The sequence below is a fragment of the Muntiacus reevesi genome, chromosome 17, assembly GCF_963930625.1.
Source record: "Muntiacus reevesi chromosome 17, mMunRee1.1, whole genome shotgun sequence".
Taxonomy (NCBI): domain Eukaryota; kingdom Metazoa; phylum Chordata; class Mammalia; order Artiodactyla; family Cervidae; genus Muntiacus; species Muntiacus reevesi.
In genome coordinates, this window is record NC_089265.1 from 25,296,474 (window position 1) to 25,316,433 (window position 19,960).

General features: G+C 42.6%; 1 protein-coding gene across 1 annotated transcript in view; it reads right to left on the reverse strand.

The window, feature by feature from the left end:
* The window catches only part of SH3GL2 (SH3 domain containing GRB2 like 2, endophilin A1), a 216,195-nt gene extending 197,817 nt beyond the window's left edge, over nt 1–18,378 (reverse strand). Inside the window, exon 1 of the mRNA XM_065907835.1 lies at nt 17,868–18,378. Within this exon, the coding sequence (XP_065763907.1) occupies nt 17,868–17,912 (45 nt within the window). The 5' untranslated portion in view covers nt 17,913–18,378. The remainder of the gene's footprint in view (nt 1–17,867) is intronic.
* Nucleotides 18,379–19,960: the final 1,582 nt, after the last annotated feature.

Below are 19,960 nucleotides of genomic sequence, written 5' to 3' on the forward strand. Positions count from 1 at the left end.
CAGAACTCTTCCACTCTTCAGAGAAACACCTAAAAAGGGCACACACAGTGCAGAATGTACAGATAATGAAGTTCTATTATGCCACGTATACCTTAACTCAAAACTCACTCTTATGCAGGGATGTGTTTAATGTTTAAGTCTAAAAATACTTAATGAGGACCAAATCTGAAGTTCTGCAGCAAGTAAAGCATCAATTTAGTAAATGCAGGATGACTGTGCCAGAAAATAATACTTCTTGAGGCAGAGTCTTCAACTCTTATTTCTCAACTTACAAACTAATATTGATTCCAGAAATTTAAAACAATTCTGCAAAGGCTGGAAAAACAAGCTTTAATCCAGAAATGACTTCACAGCCTATTTGTCTCAGAGCGTGAAGCACTTTTCATTGAATCCGTTAAAGAGTGCCAGGCCCCAGAGAAAGCCAAACCACCCATAAAGTCACATTTGTGCCCAATCAGCAGCAACCCTCAGTGCCCCAAATGATCCTGCCAGGCAAAGCCTCTCTGGGAGGAAGCTGAAAGTGGCCTGCCCATCTCATTTCTTAGGCTGTGTTTTCTGGTCATGGTTCTTCCGTTCTGTTCTATTTTGCTGGAGTGGAAAGAAGGAGATACTATTTTTCTTCTATGTATGCCCTCTTAAACTCTGCATTTTCTATCTTCAACAGAAGCCCATGAAAGAATGTTAATAGAACTGTGTATTCATGTTCAATGAAGATCGCTCAGAATGTCTACCTCCTTTGAATGTCTCTACCACGCTTCATTCTTCTTTGCTGGATGCACTGCATACAGGCCTTCTGCTGAGAAGCTAAGAAGTAACAGACGCCCAGGAGATCCCCAGAACAGGGGCTGCAGGATGAGGCTGCTCAGTGTGCACCATGACTGAAAGCATGCTGCAGAAGTGGTAGGGGAAGCACGCTGATTGAAACCGCCCACCCTGGCCAGGCACCGTAGTAACCATTTGCATGAGTTGTTTTATGACAGGAGATCCTGATAAGGAATACGGAACTAATAAGCCACAACCAACCGGAAGAGTTCGGGAAAGGTCTGAAAGGAAACACCGTGTGTCCATCCACTTCCCAGAACCCCTCTCGCTAGCACCCAGCTTGGCTGAGCAATGCGTGCGCCACCAGGAAAGACTCTGAATTAGAAGGATTGGCCAAAGACCACCTGGAAACGAATCCCATCACCATAAAACCCGAGACTGCGAGCCAGTGGCAGAGCAGGTCTCCTGCGTTCCCTTACCTACTGCTCTCCACCCGGGTGCCCTTTCCCAATAAAATCTTTGGCTTTGTCAACACGTGTCTCCTCAGACAATTCATTTCCGCGTGTTAGACAAGAGCCCAGTTTTAGGCCCTGGAAGGGGTCCCCCTTCCTGCAACAGAAGCACTTATACACTAGACATGTCCCACCTGCCCTCCTTCCTGTTACGCAAAACAGTCAAAGCCATGGCGTTGTCTTTCCTGAGGATAAGACGAGGGATCCGGGGCGGGGCGGGGAGTCATTAAGAAATGGCAGCAAATGTCATTAGCAGCCTCCTTATCCATGAGGCCTCTACACTTCTTGGAGAAACAGGAAAAGCAGCCATGCATTCAGAAGAAACCCAAGCAGCATGATTTAATTTAGGACTCTATGGAGGGTGAAGCAGGTGCTCTAATGCTCTTAAGCTAAACAGAACAAACCCAGATTGACTGATGGTTCCCAGCTAGGGAACTGGGTTTGCTTCCCTGATGACTTGTAAGATTCTTCTATTCCTTGTTTTTAAGTTAACCTGAGGAAGTGGGGATGGGAATAAGAAGTAAGGATGATGGAGTGGAAAGAAAATTCACTGATACATAAAACTTCCTTGGTGGCTCAGTGGTTAAGAATTTGCCTGCAATGCAGGAGAGCCGGGTTCGATCCCTGGGCTGGGAAGATCCCCCTGGAGAAGGGAATTAGAAACCCACGCCAGTATTCTTGCCTGGAGAATTCCATGGACAGAGGAGCCTGTCAGGTTGTAGTCCACAAGATTGCAAGAATTGGACATGACTGAGTGACTAAGCCACCACAACCAAAATCTAATTACAAAAGACAAATGCAAAGACAAACTGCTCCTCGATAAGACCAACTGACCAGTAAAAGTCACTGTTTAAATGTTAGTTTTAAAAATAATCTTACAGCATTATAGCAAAGTGCCTGGCATATTAATTCTCAGAGTATTTTATTTATTATTGCAGCTCTTTTTCCCAACATTAGATGACTGCATATCTGTTTTACATCCTATTCTTCTTTCTTAGCAATCATCATAAATACCTCCCTATACTGATAAATACCCGCCTATGGACACAGTGGCTATAGATACTTTGTGATACAGACAATTTACTTCTCTATCCCCTATCACTTGATATTTAGGTTCTTTCCAACTTTTCACTACAATAACTACAAAGGTGTACTAAGGTGCACACAAGTGTTCCAAGCTCACACATTTCTGTAAATAGAGTCCTAAAAACAGAAATACAAGGAAGAAAACTGCCGACATCTAGCCTCCCACCACTAAAAGAGAGCCCACACCTTACACCTTTGCTGACTCAGAATGTTATCAGTGCTTTTAATCCATGCTGATGTAAACAACGGTATATGTCATAAACTGCTGTTTAATTTCCATGACTTTTGTATCTGTATCCTGGCCATGTGCAATCCTTTCCTATACTATCAGTTTCTCTATTATCACAGATGCAGAACCTGCAGATACGGAAGACAAGCTATACTTCACCATTTATATAAGGGACTTGAGCTTCCATGGATTTTAGTATCTGCAGAGGTCCTGGTATGAATTTCCTGTGGATAACAAGGAAAAGCTGTATTGCTTTTCCATATTTGTTTCTATTTTTCTATTAAAGTTTTCATCTTTATCTTACTGATTACTAAATATTTTCATATATCTCTTAGTTTGACATTTAAGGCTGGCATTGGGCTCATAATTGAGATTTATTGGCAGTTATCAGCTCTGAAACTAGGCAGCCTGGACAAAAATCCTAACTCTGCCACCAAAACCGTGTAAGCTTGGGCAACTTATTTAACTACTCTGTGCTTTAGTTTCCTCATCTGTGAAATGGTTATAATAATGTTCTTATGGGCTTGTTTGGGTAGTTAATGAGTTAACTACCTGGTAGCCATTTTTATAATTAAAGAAGTTTATTTTAAATTTATAATTTTATAAAAGCATATTTTAACTTTTAAATTAACTCTTAAAATATGTGATGTGTCTTTAAGCAGAAATGAATTTAAAAATACATATACAAAATAACCCCTTTTAAACATATATGTGTTAAGTCGATTCAATTGTGTCTGATTTCAATTGTGTTTGGCTCTTTGTGACCCTATGGATTGTAGCCCTCCAGGCTCTTCTGTCCATGGGATTCTCCAAGTAAGAATATTGGCTCTTTGTGACCCTATGGATTGTAGCCCTCCAGGCTCTTCTGTCCATGGGATTCTCCAAGCAAGAATACTGAATATACAAAATAACCCCTTTTAAACATATATGTGTTAAGTCGATTCAATTGTGTCTGACTTCAATTGTGTTTGGCTCTTTGTGACCCTATGGATTGTAGCCCTCCAGGCTCTTCTGTCCATGGGATTCTCCAAGCAAGAATTCTCCAATACAAGAAACTCCCTCTCCATTAATCATATATAAATATGGATAAAAAGAAAAGAAACAGGAAGGATGCATTCATTCAACAAGCATGTACTGAATGCCCACTAAGTGACAGGCATTGGGCAAACAGTGAAGAGCTAAACAGAGTCCTTTCTTTAGACCCACCCAGGGGGATATCAACAAGGAAGTAAACCAACAAGCAGGGCCGTGGCCAAGCCCTATACTTAGGAGACACACTAGCCAGGCAGTTTTCATCACACACGGCAGGGCGTTTAACCCAGGCCAAACGAGGGAAGGGCATCTAAGAAATTATCAAGCTGAGACTGGAAACAGAAGCAGTGATTCGTCAACTATAAAGCAGAACAGAGGGGAGGGGAATTTCCACAAAGAGGCCAGCACAGTGTGAAGGGTGAAAAGCAGGGAAGTGTGTGCAGTACAGAGAGAATAGGTAAAAGCCAATCACACACTTAAAGAGCTGTGAGAGACGACACCGGGTGGGGAAAACACCCCCAACCACACCCCAGACTTTCTCACGGGACTGAGAGGGGCTTTATGCTGGGGGCCGTAAGGATCACTGGTGAGTTTTAAGTGGAGGGGCAAAGTTAGAGTTGTTCTTTATAAAGATGATGAATAGCTCCATTCAGATATGAATCAGAGGGGAACAAGACAAGCAGCATGAATGTCAGAACCTATATTCATGTCCATCTTGCCTCAGCTGTGGAACTTAGGAATTGGGAGATGTGGGGGCTGAGATGAAATTAAGTGACTAGCAATTTGTCCAGAGTCTAACAGGTCCTCAGAATGGGAAAACCAGGAGGACATCTGAAGTTTCCGAGCTCCTAAACCCTGGCCGCTACTGATCATGTTCCACACTAATGATGGCCAGTCTTTCACCACTTTCTGAATGATTTCAAGAGTTCCTCCTGAAGCATTCCTCTGCCTCCCTTCTGAACATTAAGCACAGATGACTCACTGCTGCTTTAAACAAATGACTTCCCTTTTATGATACATGATCAAATCACATCATGGGTGGAAAATTCCCTGAAGGTCAGAAAAGAGTCAACCATTTACGTAGTGAAATTTGGGAGGGGGCAAGTTTTAAACAACACAGTTGGTGCAGACTTGTGTCCTCAATAACAGATTCCTTCAATGAAGATGTCATCTGCTTTAGTCTTCTTACAATCGCTCTGAAGGAAAAAGCCTTCAGTGTGTTGTTAGGATATTTACTGCTTGCCTAATATTTGTTAATTTCCTTTTTTAACAAAAGCAGAATAAACTTCAAGCTCACAGATTTACTCAAGCAAGAAGAGTATGTAGGACTTAACTCTCTTTTTTGTGTGGTAGTTTCCTATATCTCTATTTACCATAATGTGGCTTTTCCATCAATCAAAGTGATATGATTCATTTTTAAATTAAAGTCAGTAAACTAAAGATGAATGAAGATGCCCAAAAGTCATGAAGATAAAAATGAATGTCAAGTATGGGGAATAGTCAAATTACTCTGCAATAACCTATGGAAAAAGCCTACAGAAGTCAGAAGAGCCTATAGAAATTCATCTGATTCATTCCTGGCAGCAATTAGCAGACAACAATAATTTAAATTTATAAAGGGCAAGCAAATACACATCACATGATATCAGCATAACTCATTGCTTCATAAAATTAGAGTAACAGTAATCATATTTAGACAAATGCACTGATACAGAGATTTGATGATAAGCTTTCTGTTTAGAACATATTCTTTCATATAAGGTGATTTATGGTTAATATGTACCTAAAAGATTTAAATGCACATATTCTGAGACATAGAAAATAGCTGAAAGAGCTTGTAAGAAATGAATTAAATGCATCTAATTATCATAAAATACCTGCTGACCAATTTAAATTTTGTAAACAATAAGTTTTCCTAGCTTCTGTTGGAGCTAAGAAAAAGGAGTTTTCCGTGTCTGAATCAAAAAATTTAGAGAAGAAACAGATGATGAGCGTTATAAGCTTCTCTCTGGAAATTCTGGTTTGGATTTATGGTAAAGGTAAAGGCCAAAAAAAGTAGAAAATCTAAAGAACTTGGATTTGTGAACTTCAAAAGGGCCAAAGATGCACAGAGAGTAAGGGATGCCATGGACAGAAGAGCGCTAAATGAAAAACAAACTGGCTTGTTAAACTTAATTAAAAACTGGAGTAGGAGACAGTACTCAAGTACTGAAAAGTTGAGCATTAAGAAGTAGAACAGAACCTCTGGATAATAAGATACTAATTTGCATGAGTAAAATCTTGGTAACAGTAATGAACAAAACATCTCCAGAAAGCACTTCAGTCAGTCAGTCTACAGACATGATAGCAGCCAGGCAGAGCCAAAGGTTTGGGTTTGCAATACCTCTTGCCCAGAAGTAGCCACTTGAGCAGTTTAAGGAATAAACAAGGCCAGCATTCACGCAACGTAAAGAAGCAGCCCTGTCACTTCAGTGAGCAGCTGTAAATGCAGGGAATGACAAAGGTGAAAGCTGGACAATTAGAGAATGGTGACTACCCACTCTGCAATCGATTCCTACAGGATACCTCACCTTCAGGTTACTTCACTCAGACGCAAAGAGCGTCTGACTTCTCTCTCCTGGACCAAGCTGTCCAATGACACCAAGACCTCATGGGACACCTTAGGGTGCAAGACCTCATCCTTTCCAATAGATGTCTGGCACTGTCCACCTGCTACACCTAGAAAACCACTCAGGGCTTTGGGTCTCCGAGTCATGCCAAAGAGTGTGAAACAAACACATCACTGACAAACAACACGAAGCATGTCACAGGCATCTGGAGCTCTCAACAACAACTTAATGAACAACTTCAAACTCCCATGTGGCTGCCTAATGCGCCCGAACAAGATAAGGGCATTTCCCTGTATCTATATCGGCATCAGCCCTCCACAAGCAAACAGACAGATGACGAATAGTCAAGCACTCTGCTCTCACTGGTAAAGATTCCCTGATGCCTTACTGGAAACTGACAATTCAAAAAACTCTTCAATGTTCTATAGCCTCTCCATTCCAAAGTTAATGAAATTGTCACTGTGCTACCCGCCTACCAAGTAAGAGGATGCTCAGAAAGTAATTAACAGCCTCACTGTTTAAGACTGATCAGGGACTACAAAAAGAAAATTGTGTTTCACCAGAGAAAAATATCAATAACTAAACATAGGGGGGAAACTGTAAAATATACCACATGTTAAAAGAGGCTTATGTAATAAGAAAATCTTGAGAGCAAATGAGACTTAAATTTTATGTGTCAGTGTTTACATTGTATGTGTATGTGCAAGTACATATATACAATCATAAGCACACATACAGATAAATGTGTTACTAACACCCAGTTCTACATTCTGGGTACACAGAGAGACCACAGTTCCCAGTGTCCTCCCTTCTTCCCTTGCATTGAGGCATTCCAAGGTTTGGCAGGTTACAAGTTCCAGCCAACTGAAGACAAACATAAGTGATTATTCCTTCTATTAGTTTTCTGTTGTTGGATAACAAATTACTACAAACTTAACAGTTGAAAACAGTAGCTATTTGTTAGCTCAGACTTCTACAGGTTGGGCCAGCATGCCTGGGTTCCCTGCTTAGAGTCTCATGAGCCTGCAGGGTATCTGTCAGCTAGACTGGGCTCCTCTCTGCAGACTCTGGGAAGAAGTTTCCCATTCACATCGTTGGCAGAATTCAGTTCTTCAGGGCTGTGGACCTTAGAAGGTCCCTGTTTCCTTGCTGGCTGCCATCCAAGAGCTTCTCTCTGCTCCTAGAGAGTAAATACACTCCTTCTCACAAGGCCCCTTCATCTTTAAATAGCAACAGTACAGCCAGTCCTTTCTGACCTCCTCTTCTGCTACTAGTCCCCCTCCCCCAAATGCTCTTCTTTTAAAGGGCTCATGGGATTAGGTTAATCCCAACTGTGTAATCTCCCTTTTGCCATATAAAGGAATAATCTCAGGAGACATCTTTCCATAGTGACAGGCTGACCTACACGCAACAGGGAGGGGCCTGTACAAGAGGGAGGGTCACTGAAGGTCTTAACATTCTGCCAACCACACTCCTCTTCTAGGCTTGGCCCGTGAATATCTCCATGCTTGTTCCAACACTCTCTTTCCCTTTGGCAACCTTGAAAATTATGTGTTAAAGATGGCAGAACTCTATCTTGGATTCCTAAAGCATATAACAGGAGATAAGAATAAAAAGAGCTTTGAGGAGCAAAGATCAATTAAGACATGTTGGTTAAACCAAAGCATCAGAACATCTTTCAAAGTGCAGACAACAAAAACCAAATGTACTGGTTGAAACTGAGATCTAACAAAGATTGAATGGATCCAATGGAGAAGAGCAAGATTCCATGTGGTAACTGGCAGATGGAATGACAAGAAGAAAACTGATGAGAAGCCTTCAGAGATTTGCAGAAATGTCACCAGTCAAATCAGCCATAAGCAGTTCATAGTTAAAAGCCTGGGACTGTAAAGTGACAACCAAATTTAAATAAACAGGAAGCCAACTAAAGAATCTATGCAGCATCCAGAGGCCACACTCCTTGTCCCTCTCTTTAAATTTGGCCAAATGAGACAGAGAACAATAGAGTTCTTCCCAGATTGCAGAAACAGGGTGAAGGCCAGGATCGTCCTCTACTGTAGGGGCTGGGCCCCGCACGAGGCTTACTCGGCAGGTGGCACCACTGTCATGGAGCACAAAGGCCATGATCCCCATTCTTCCCTTTTCCAAGTGGGAGTGTTCACTGTGGATGATGCTTCTTGTACATGAAAAAGCAAGGCAAACCATATCTGCCTACATTGACACTAAGATATCACTTCAACTGCTCCAATGAGGATCTGTTCATACATTCAGTTTGAATTCTGAGAAAGATACTTCTGTTTCTATCAGATACCATAATTCAGAAGAGGCTAGACAATCAGCTCAGTTCAGTTCAGTTCAGTCGCTCAGTCATCTTTGCCACCCCATGAACAGCATCAGGCCAGGCCTCCCTGTCCATCAGCAACTGCCGGAGTTTACCCAAACTCATGTCCATTGAGTCGGTGATGACATCCAACCATCTCATCCTCCGTCGTCCCCTTCTCCTCCTGCCCTCAATCTCTCCCAGCATCAGGGTCTTTTCCAATGAGTCAGCTCTTCACATCAGGTGGCCAAAGGATTGGAGTTTCAGCTTCAACATCAGTTCTTCCAATGAACACCCAGGACTGATCTCCTTTAGGATGGACTGGTTGGATCTCCTTGCAGTCCAAGGGACTCTCAAGATCTTCTCCAACACCACAGTTCAAAAGCATCAATTCTTTGGTTCTCAGCTTTCTTTATAGTTCAACTCTCACATTCATACATGACTATGGGAAAAACCATAGCCTTGACTAGATGGACCTTTGTTGACAAAGTAATGTCTCTGCTTTTTAATATATGGTGTAGGTTGGTCATAACTTTCCTTCCAAGGAGTAAGCAAACTTTTAATTTCATGGCTGCAATCACTATCTGCAGTGATCTTGGAACCCCAAAAAATAAAGTCAGCCACTGTTTCTACTATTTCCCCATCTATTTGCCATGAAGTGATGGGACTGGATGCCATGATCTTAGTTTTCTGAATGTTGAGCTTTAAGCCAACTTTTTCACTCTCCTCTTTCACTTTCATCAAGAGGCTTTTTAGTTCTTCTTCACTTTCTGCCATAAAGGTGGTGTCATCTGCATATCTGAGGTTATTGACATTTCTCCCAGCAATCTTGATTCCAGATTGTGCTTCCTCCAGCCCAGCGTTTCTCATGATGTACTCTGCTGCTGCTGCTAAATCGCTTCAGTTGTATCTGACTCTGCATATAAGTTAAATAAGCAGGGTGACAACATATAGCCTTGACGAACTCCTTTTCCTATTTGGAACCAGTCTGTTGTTCTATGTCCAGTTCTAACTGCTGCTTCCTGACCTGCATACAGGTTTCTCAAGAGGCAGGTCAGGTGGTCTGGTATTCCCTTCTCTTTCAGAATTTTCCACAATTTTTTGTGATCCACACAGTCGAAGGCTTTGGCGTAGTCAATAAAGCAAAAATAGATGTTTTTCTGGAACTCTCTTGCTTTTTTGATGATCCAGTGGATGTTGGCAATTTGATCTCTGGTTCCTCTGCCTTTTCTAAAACCAGCTTGAACATCTGGAAGTTCATGGTTCACATATTGCTGAAACCTGGCTTGGAGAATTTTGAGCATTACTTTACTAGCGTGTGAGATGAGTACAATTGTACGGTAGTTTGAGCATTCTTTGGCATTGCCTTTCTTTGGGATTGGAATGAAAACTGACATTTTCCAGGTCTGTGGCCACTGCTGAGTTTTCCAAATTTGCTGGTATATTGAGTGCAGCACTTTCACAGCATCATCTTCTAGGATTTGAAATAGCTCAACTGGAATTCTATCACCTCCACTAGCTTTGTCCGTAGTGATACTTCCTAAGGTCCACTTGACTTCACATTCCAGGATGTCTGGCTCTAGGTGAGTGTGAGTGATCACACCATCATGATTATCTGGGTCATGAAGATCTTTTTTGTACAGTTCTTCTGTGTATTCTTGCCACTTCTTCTTAATATCTTCTGCTTCTGTTAGGTCCATACCATTTCTGTCCTTTATTGAGCCCATCTTTCTGAGCAAATCTCCTAGGAGCTGAATGGTTCCAAAGAATGAAGGATAGCTTCTCCACAGCCATCATACCATATGTAATTGGCGGAGAGAGGTTAGAGCAAAGCAAGGAAAAGATCATTTCCGAATTTAGAAGCTGTACTAGATGTAAAATCTTCATAAATAGTGAAGTTATTTCCCAAAGCATCAGATTCAGCTGAGGTTTTCATATCATTTGAATATATCTTGTTGATAGTCTGCAGGAACACTTGGCATAGTCTCACAACATAAAATGCCTCACAAAGTATTTTAAAAGTTGTGGCAACACATATTTCTCTTCTTAGTCTTTATTATCCATCATAGACCATATAAATCACTCTTAAACTTTGGGCTCCAAACTCATTAGGGAAGTAAAGAAAATCTAAACCACAAACACACACCAAAAAAACAAAAAAAATAGAGGTTGCACTGTAAAATTTTTAAAGCTTCATATTTTGCTTCCTGCTCCCTCACTATCCCCACACGCTCAAGCTGTGAGCACCCCACCCAGGTGACTGCACCCATGTGACACGGTGGGCCTGACCACAAGGTCCTTTCTCTGCCTGTGACCCAGTAACATTCTCATGCATCAAGGAGAGTCCCTCATGCCTTTTCTTGTGTACTCCATCCTGACCTTCCATAAAGGTGCGTGTCCATCTTGTCCATGGCTCTCCTCTCTTGGCTCCCCACCTGCTGGGCTGAACCCACTTTCCTGGTCCCCCGCCCATGTGGCCCCCTCTCGGTTTGTGGTGATTCTCTCTCTCCAGGACCTGTGAGTGTAGTAAACTTTGTTTTCCTAAACCTCCTTGTTCTCTACTTAAGTTCACACTCAACTGATCATCGCATAAAAAAATATAGGACAAGGGCACAAAGGATTAAAAGAACAGAAAAGAGGAAAAAGGAAAGCCGCAGACATCCTTTGATTTCCTTCCCCCTACTCTCTTGCCTATCTGGCCACCTGAAGGACTGCTCATCCCCAGGAAAGCCCCACCACTCTAAACCCTGGAGCTGCTCTTGAACTCACCTCACAGTTCTCATTATTCACTTATCAACAGCCTTCCCTTCTGCTTACTTCCTCAAACTGCCCACTCATAAGAAAGCCCAGGGCTCCAGACACCTTCATGCAGCACAAGGACTCTGCAGAATGGACTCCTCTCTGCCAGCGGAAGCAGCCCAATATAAAGTCCTCCCTCCAAAAACACATTTCTTCTCAAAACAATCACCATCTTACCCAACCAAGTCTTACCATTTTCAAGGGTATTTATAATTAATTTGGAAGGTACTTTAAATTTTCCAAGTAGATTGAAACCAATTTAAAACATTCAGAAATCACTGTGGAGTGGCAGAAGCCCTTGCATAAATATAACCATATCAACAACAAACACTTTAGTCACAAAGAATTTCAGGAGCTTCCCTGGTGGCTCAGTGGTAAAGAACCCACCTGCCAATGCAGGCGAAACAGGTTCCATCCCTGGTCCAGAAAGATGCTACAGACTGCCTGGGAACCACAACTACTGAGCCCACACGCCCCATCTGCTGAAGTCCAGCACCGGAGAGCCCAGGCTCCACAAGAGAAACCATGGCAATGAGAAGCCGGCACTCTGCAACTAGAGAGTAGCCTCCAGTCACCGCAGCTAGAGATAGCCTTCACACAGCAACAAAGACCCAGCACTGCCAAAAATAAAAGTAAATAAAATTATTTATTATTTATTTATTTATTATTATTATTATTCTTTTTAAAAAAGAAGAAGAATCTCAGTCTCAAGCAAAATTATTCTCCGTCAACACAGTCAAACACTCAACAGGTCCATTTGCCAAGTGTATCAACAGTCACGTATGGCTGTGAGGGTTGGACCATAAAGAAGGCTGAGGGCCAAAGAACTGATGTTTTCAAATCATGGTGCTGGAGAATACTCTTGAGAGTCCCTTGGACTGGAAGGATACCAAACTAGTCAATCCTAAAGGAAATCAACCCTGAATATTCATTGGAAGGACTGATGCTGAAGCTCCAATACTTTAGCCCCTTGATGGGAAGAGCCGACTCATTGGAAAAGACGCTGATGCTAGGAAGGAGTGTAGGCAATGGGAGGAGGAGATGGCAGAGGATGAGATGATTAGATATTAACAGCACCACCAACTCAAAGGACATGAACTTGAGCAAACCCCAGGAGATAGTAGAGGACAGAGGAGCCTGGCGTGCTGCAGTCCACGGGGTTGAAAAGAGTTAGACACAGCTTAGTGACTGAACATCAACAGCTACAAAAAACAATCAGGAAGTTAGAGCTCCCTAACAACATTTTAAAAAACATGGTTCAAGTTATCCTAATTATAAAAGCATGGCACTCTCACAAACATCCCCTTCAATTCTGACATCTCTAGAAATTTTTCTTTTAAATATATGATTGAGCCTAAAATTCACTAAGAGAAATCTGCCTTTTGATCAGACATTCTAAAGCCCAGTAAAAAAATAAATAAATAAATAAATGGAGGAAGGTATTATAAAAACCACTTCATTCTCTCCTGATGACATGATCAATTTCTTACAATGTATTTTTTTATTCTGGGAGGAAGAAAGTTAGGGACTAGGAATCCCTTTGAAGAAAGTTAGGGACTAGGAATTCTTTTAAAAAGCTGGTAGTAGGCTAAGGACAATCTCCCGCAGAAAAATGCACACATAAAATGTGGCATAATTTCAGGAAATAAACAGGCCCTCTGCAGTCTATTATGGACACCAGGCTAAGAAACTGACAAGATGCAGGAATAGAGATGAGCCATACTTGAGATTTCAAAAGCAGCAGAGATTTTACAGCTTACAGCAGGCAATTAAGGAACTGAGAGCCTCACTCAGATAAAATCATAGCTAATTAATTAAATACCTTAACCAGGTTTAAAGTATTTTTAAGTTTTAAGGAGCAGCAGAGGATGGGATGATTAGACAGCATCACAGATTTAATGGACATGAATTTGAGCAAACTCAGAGATAGTGAAGGACAAGGGAGCTTGGAGTGCTGCACTCCATGGGGTTGCAAAATCTCAGACACAACTCAGTGACTGAACAACAACCAGTTTTAAATCTTGCTGAATCAACAAATGCATAAACAGATTCATGTAACATTCTCCAGAGAAAACATCTATATAAAACACAGCATTTTAAATGTGATGAAACCATGAAGAAATGAGTTAAAACAGAAAGACACAAAGACCAATGTAGTTAAATGTTTCCAGCTGAAGAATCTGAATGTGACAATTACTACCAGGCTATATCATATGTAATTAACACAGGCTAATCAAATATGTTTTATCCTTTTGAAATATGCTAGGTATGTATACTAACCAAACTCATTGAAAAGAAGCCAGTGTTACTCAGTCAATTGTGTCCAACTGGTTGCAACCCCATGGACTGTAGCCCACCAGGCTCCTCTGTTCATGGAATTCTCCAGGCAAGAATATTGGAGTGGATTGTCATTTCCTTCTCCAGGGGACCTTCCCAACCCAGGGATCAAATCCGGGTCTCCCACATTGTGGGCAGTCTTAACCCTGTGCGCCACCAGCGAAGCCCAAAAAGAAGAAAGCATATCTCATTTTGGGCTTCGCTGGTGGCTCAGTCAGTAAAGAATCTGCTTGCAATGCAGGAGACCCGGGTTCAATTCCTGGGTCTGGAAGATTCCCCCCAGAGAAGGAAAGGGCAACCCACTCCAGTATTTTTGCTTAGGAAATTCCGTGGACAGAGAAGCCTGGCAGGCTACATACAGTCCGTGGGGTCACAAGAGCAGGACACAACTTAGTGACTAAACCAGCACCAACCACCATATCTCTTTTGTTGCAATAAAAAGTTATTATTTACAGAGTGAGCTGTCCTTTTACACTGAATCAAATACAGTGTTTAGAAGAAAACTGAATACTTTAGGAAAATAAGGACTTGTTATGGACTATTTATGACCACCCCCAAAATTCATATGTTACAGTCCTATCTACCCCAGTATCTCTGAGTATGACCTGATTTAGAAATAAGGTCATGCAAGTGTAATTACTTAAGATGAGGTCATACCCATCAAGTAGGTTGGACTTCCAATCCACCCTATTGTCCTGGTGTCCACAAAAAGGGGAAATTTGGAAACAGGCAGGATGACCACGATGTGAACATGAAGCTACAGATCAGGGTGATGTCTAAAAATCAAGAAAGGCCAAAGACTGCCAGCAAACCACCAGAAACCGAAAGACCTGGGACAGATTCTTGCCTAGTACTTTCAGAAGAAGCAAGCCCAACTGACACCTGACCCCTTACCTTCAGAAGTGTGAGACAATACATTTATGTTGTTTAGGGCACGCAGTTTGTGATACTTTGTTGCAAATGACACCTTGTCTTCAAAAGGGTGAGACAACAAATTTATTTTGTTAAAGACACTCAGGTACTGATAACTTTGTTGTTGATACAAAGTGACACTTAGTTGCAACATACCAAACTAATACAGAGACCTAAAATTATACTCTGAAGAACCTTCACTGTGCAGCAAGATATGTCCCTACTGAATGATTGATAATGTTTAAAAAAAAAAACAAACAGATTTTGTAAGAACAGCATGTTAATTGGAACTGGAGAGCTATTTTTACCTAATCTGCTGCTGGTTTAAACCAACAAATGGGGGGGAGAGGGGTGAATGGCATTACTCTTGCTAGAATGAAATTTCAATATGCATAAAACTCACAAAAGTAGAATAATGAATGCTTATTTGCCCTATTTTATAGTTTTAGAAAGATGTATCTTATTTATTCTAATTGCATGATAAATTGTATCTTTATGAGCAATTAAATAATAAAGTATATTCATGTTAAAAAGATGATCAATTTTTGCTATTTTAACATGTTCTCAAGCTTAAAGGATTTTCCCCTTTAATAAAATTTATTTGGCAAAAGCATTTTTAACCTTTAAAGAACAGAGATGAAAATAATTGTCAGCAACAAGGCAGAAATAGTCAAGTCCAAACCAAGAAAACAGTGGTGACACATCTAATCAGATTTCCAATCAGTGGGTAAACACTAAAAATTATACTGCTTTATTAATGCAAATATCATCCCTCACAAACACAAGCAAAAAGCTCAATTTCACAGAAACAAGAGAAATGTTCCTGAAGTGGAGCCTTTCACTTATAAACACAGTGTATCTAATCTAGCATATTCATTCTCAAAAGGAAGTAATTCTAGGTCTAAAGTTTCCTCTGTAGAGAAGATCAGGTACATGGAATGTATGGTGGGGGAGGAGGGTGGGGAAGGCATGGCTTTAAAAGTAGGACATGGCTATTTCCCTTAATATCTTTGTCACATGTAAACATTAGCACTGGCTTTAAAAGCCCTTGGAAATGCCCATACATGCTCAGGAAGAAAAACATTTGCCTTGGGCTTTCTCGGACTGTGCTACATTAGGTTATAGACAAGGGACTGCATGTCACTTCACCTTTAAAATGAAAGGTTTTCCAGTAAAAAAAAGAAAGAAAAATGACACAGTGATTCTGGGTCTCGATTTAGTGTGATAGATACTAACCTCATCTTATTACAAACAGACCTCCTCCAAGGCTCTAAGAAGTTCCTTCATATCACAATTCAAGTTTTTATTCTGAATTTCAGAGTTGTACATAACTTAGCTAAAATGGAGTGGCTTGATTATTTTTGTTGTTGTTGTTAAGGCAGCAAAGCTAGAAATCCTAGATGCTAGGATTTTCTCATGTCTCATTATTATTAATATAGGTCAGTATTTTATGCTAATAAAAATTATTTTTAATAATCATTTATTGAACACTTTCTATGTGTGTTCTACAAACTCATTTGTCCTTATATCAATTCTAAGAAATGGTTCTTTTCCTTATTCTAGCAAGGACAGATTCAAAAGTTAAATAACTTGCTGAAGGTCGCAGACAGCAGAGATGGGTCAATCTTAAGCCTTTCCCACTCCAAAGTCAAGGTTCTTAATTGCCTTTTAGGGCACCAAGGTTTACAAAGGAAGTCTTCAGCATCAAAGTGGAAAAAAGGTGTTGTGCTGGTCAGTTTGGTGCTGGAGGCAAGGGGGATCGGGGTGCTTTATAGAAATGACAAGTACCAGAAATAAAAAAGGTTAGTGACATCAAGGAAGTCCTGCCTGATAATTTATAGATAGCATATATGCTGCTTCTGTAACCCTGAAGGAATGTGAAGTATACAGTTATTAGAAACCTTCCAAATTACATCAATAATGCACTTTACTTGCAAATATTTCTGGCACAGAGGTCTCAGAAAGATCCAAGGTGATAAAGCAAAAATACATTAACGGTATTTTTTTACCAAAATAGTCTTAGTTCTCTCCATTTCTCAAGTTGACAAATATAACGGGTTCTATAAAGGCAAGTCTGTGATGACAGAGATGGCACATGGGCACACAGAGGATGCATTTCACACTGTGTCTGTCACCGTAACTTAACCAAAAATTCTGTAAAACATAACCCTCACCTTCTCTGGAGGTGGTTTACAATAGAACTGTTATTGTGGCAGCCTTGGAAAACCTCACTAGGTCTGAGATTCTAAAAAATGATGAGAAAGCTCGGTATTAATTATGGGCAAATCTATGAAAAAATATTTAAGGCTAAATTAGGAGAAATACTTAAAGAAAGCAACAAAGTTCTTAGCTTAAGACCTCTTAAACTAGAACTGTTTCAGAGGGTTAAAAACAAACAACAAAAAAACAGTAACCATACTCATTATATAAGAAATAGGTCACATTATAAGTATATTCTTATTTTTCCTATGTATGACTTTTCAACTCAGCTCAGTGAGACTTAAAATGATTAGAATCTAAATTAAGTTTTATTATAATCACAGCTTATTAACCCCAGAAAGATGGGCACATCCAAAACATAAAGGGCTCGCTAAAAATAATACGTTGAAATACATGATGATTTGGTAATGTTAAGGCTGCAAAACCCATGGGAAATTAAAGGCAAGCAGACTGCTGTCGGTTGCGGCTTGGCCCCAAAGGAGTTTCACGACCGCGTTCTCCAAGGAAAAGTTAATGCATGAGCTTTCCAGAAGGAAGCCCCAACCTCCCATTCCTCGGGAGCCCGCGGACTCTGTGGAAGGAGGGATCCCGCGACCGCAGGCGAGGAGCGCAGACCGCGGGCATCTCCGCAGCCACCCGAGGGAGGGCCACCTCTCGGGCCAGCATATCCCGGGACAGCCGGGCGCACCGACGCCGCAAGGTCACCAGGGAAGAGGCGACTTTACATAATCTCCCGCCGCGCCGCCCGGGCAGCCGGCCCCCTCCCTGCGGCGCCCGCGCTGGGCCCTGCGGGGGCGTCGCTCTGAGCGAGAGGCTGGACGCCCGGGACCGGTGCAAGCCCGCAGCGCCGCCCGCAGCCGGGGGTGGGGGACGGAGCCCCGGGATGCCCGGGTCGCTGCCGCGGAGGGCGGGGCGGGCGATGCGGGGCGAGGCCGGGGGAGGCTCGGCGCGGGCCGGGGTCCCCAGGCTCCCGGCCGGCTGCCGGCGCCCAGCGCCCCCCGCGGCTCCTCCCGGGCCCGCCCCCGCGGCGCACCTGTCCGGTGCCTTACCTGAGTGGCTTTGTGGAACTGCTTCTTGAGCCCGGCCACCGACATGGTGCTGGAGGACGCGCGGGCGGCTGCGGCGCAGGGATCGGGCGGCGGCGGAGCCGGGCGCGAGGACCGAGCGGAGCGGCGCGCTGGCCAGGCCGCCGCTCGTCGTGCCGCCGCCGGGGCTGTGGGCGCGGGGGCGCGGAGCTGCGCGGGACGCGGGCTCGTGCGGAGAGACACCCTGACGTCAGGGGCGGGGGATGCAGGCTCTTAAAGGGGACGCGGGAAGCCCCGCCCCGGGCGCGGGGTTGGTGCGGCAGGTGCTGCGGCACGCGCTACCTGGGCGCTCGCACCGGCCGGCAGCGTGTGCAGAGGGCCAAGGGCGTTCTGCAGCCCCGGGAGTGTCCGCGTGCCCCGCGGACTGCGCAGCGGTGGCTGCAGGTTGGCAACCCAGGCTCCCGCAAGACTCAGGTGATTTGCTTGGCTTCCAGGTAGCCGCAGAGGCGCTGCCTAAGCCTACCCTCCTGCCCTTTGAGCTTGCCCTCTCTGCAGCCTGGAAAGGAGTGGTATTCTCTCTGGGGTAATGAATAAGTCATTGCTCCTTGCTTGCTTGGTCACAGAAAACATTTCACTGTCCTGGTTTCACTATCCCTTAAGCCTCCTCAACGTTGGGGAAAGCCACAGTGCTGGGGTTTTTTTGTTTTTCGTGTTTGTTTTTCTTTTTTCTAGATCTGACACAATTTGATGACTTAAAAAGATGAAAAAAATGTTAAACCTTAAAGCTGGTCAGGTAAATAGAATTAAAATAGGATATTATTACAGTAATAACACTTAATCTTCTGTTTACAGTTATAAAAACATATGACTATGACATTCCTTTATGACAGCAGATTTAGGATTTAATCTAAAATAAGCACTGGGACTTCCCACTCATCCAGTGGCCGAGAATATGTCTTCCAATGCAGGGGACACAGGTTCAGGGAACTGTCAGCAGATCCCACATGTCAGATCCCACATGTCAGCAGGCAACTAAGCCCAAGCACTGCAACTACTGAGTCCCCCAGCAGCAATGAAGACCTATGGCAGCCAAATAAGTAAATAAATATTTTAAATTAATTAGATAAGTATTATATAATATAAAAAAGCATGAAACAAAGTTGTACAAATACTGCATATGTAACAACATATACATGATTGGGCTAAAGCAAAAGCATTTTAACTTGACAAATATTGTTTCACTTATAGGAGTTACCTAGAATAGTTAAATTCATAGTCAGAGAGTACATTGGTAGGTGTCAGGGGCCGGGAGTGGGAGGGTGGAGGGAATCAGGAGTTAGTGTTTAATGGGGACAGAGTTTCAGTTTAGGAAGGTGACACCTTGGGAGATGAATGATGGTGAGAGTTACACAACCATGTGAATGCACCTAGTGCCACTGAACTGTACAGTTAGACATGGTTAAAATAGTATGTTTTATATTATGTGACTTTCACCAAATTTAAAAAAAATTTAAACTCTGCTGTAACTAGATGAATTGGTAGAGCAGCATTAGTTGGCTTCTGTATTCTGGTCATTAACCACTTGAGCTGCTTTTTCTAGGACTAAGAAGCACATAGGGAAGAACTTGAATTGTGTCCCCATGTGGGAACCAAAAGCTATAAGGAGAAAAAGCCAGAATGGCAGAAGCCAAGGTGACAGACACTGCCAAGAATGAGTAAGAAACAGCACGGCAGAATAGGAGTACTGAGGATGCCTGGCATTATCTCTTCAACCCCTGTCACCTGGGAGGAACCACAGACCCCGCCCACACCCTTCCAGTCAGGCCGCTTGGGCACAGGGAGAACAGATGATATAAGATGATCTTATGCATCAGCTGATCTACCAATCACAGCCCTTGATAATGTGAATTGAAACTCATAAAGGCAGACTCAAGCAGTTAGTGGCAGGTCGCAGAGCAACAAGAGCACATGAACTCCTGATCTCAGGCAGCCAAGTGAAACAGGCAAAAGGAGCAGATCTCCAAAGTGAAAGTCATTCCCGATGCTTATGTACCTTTCAGATACAAGGTGGAATTGCATTTTCCAAATCCCTTGTGGTTAAGTGGGGGTGCTGTGAC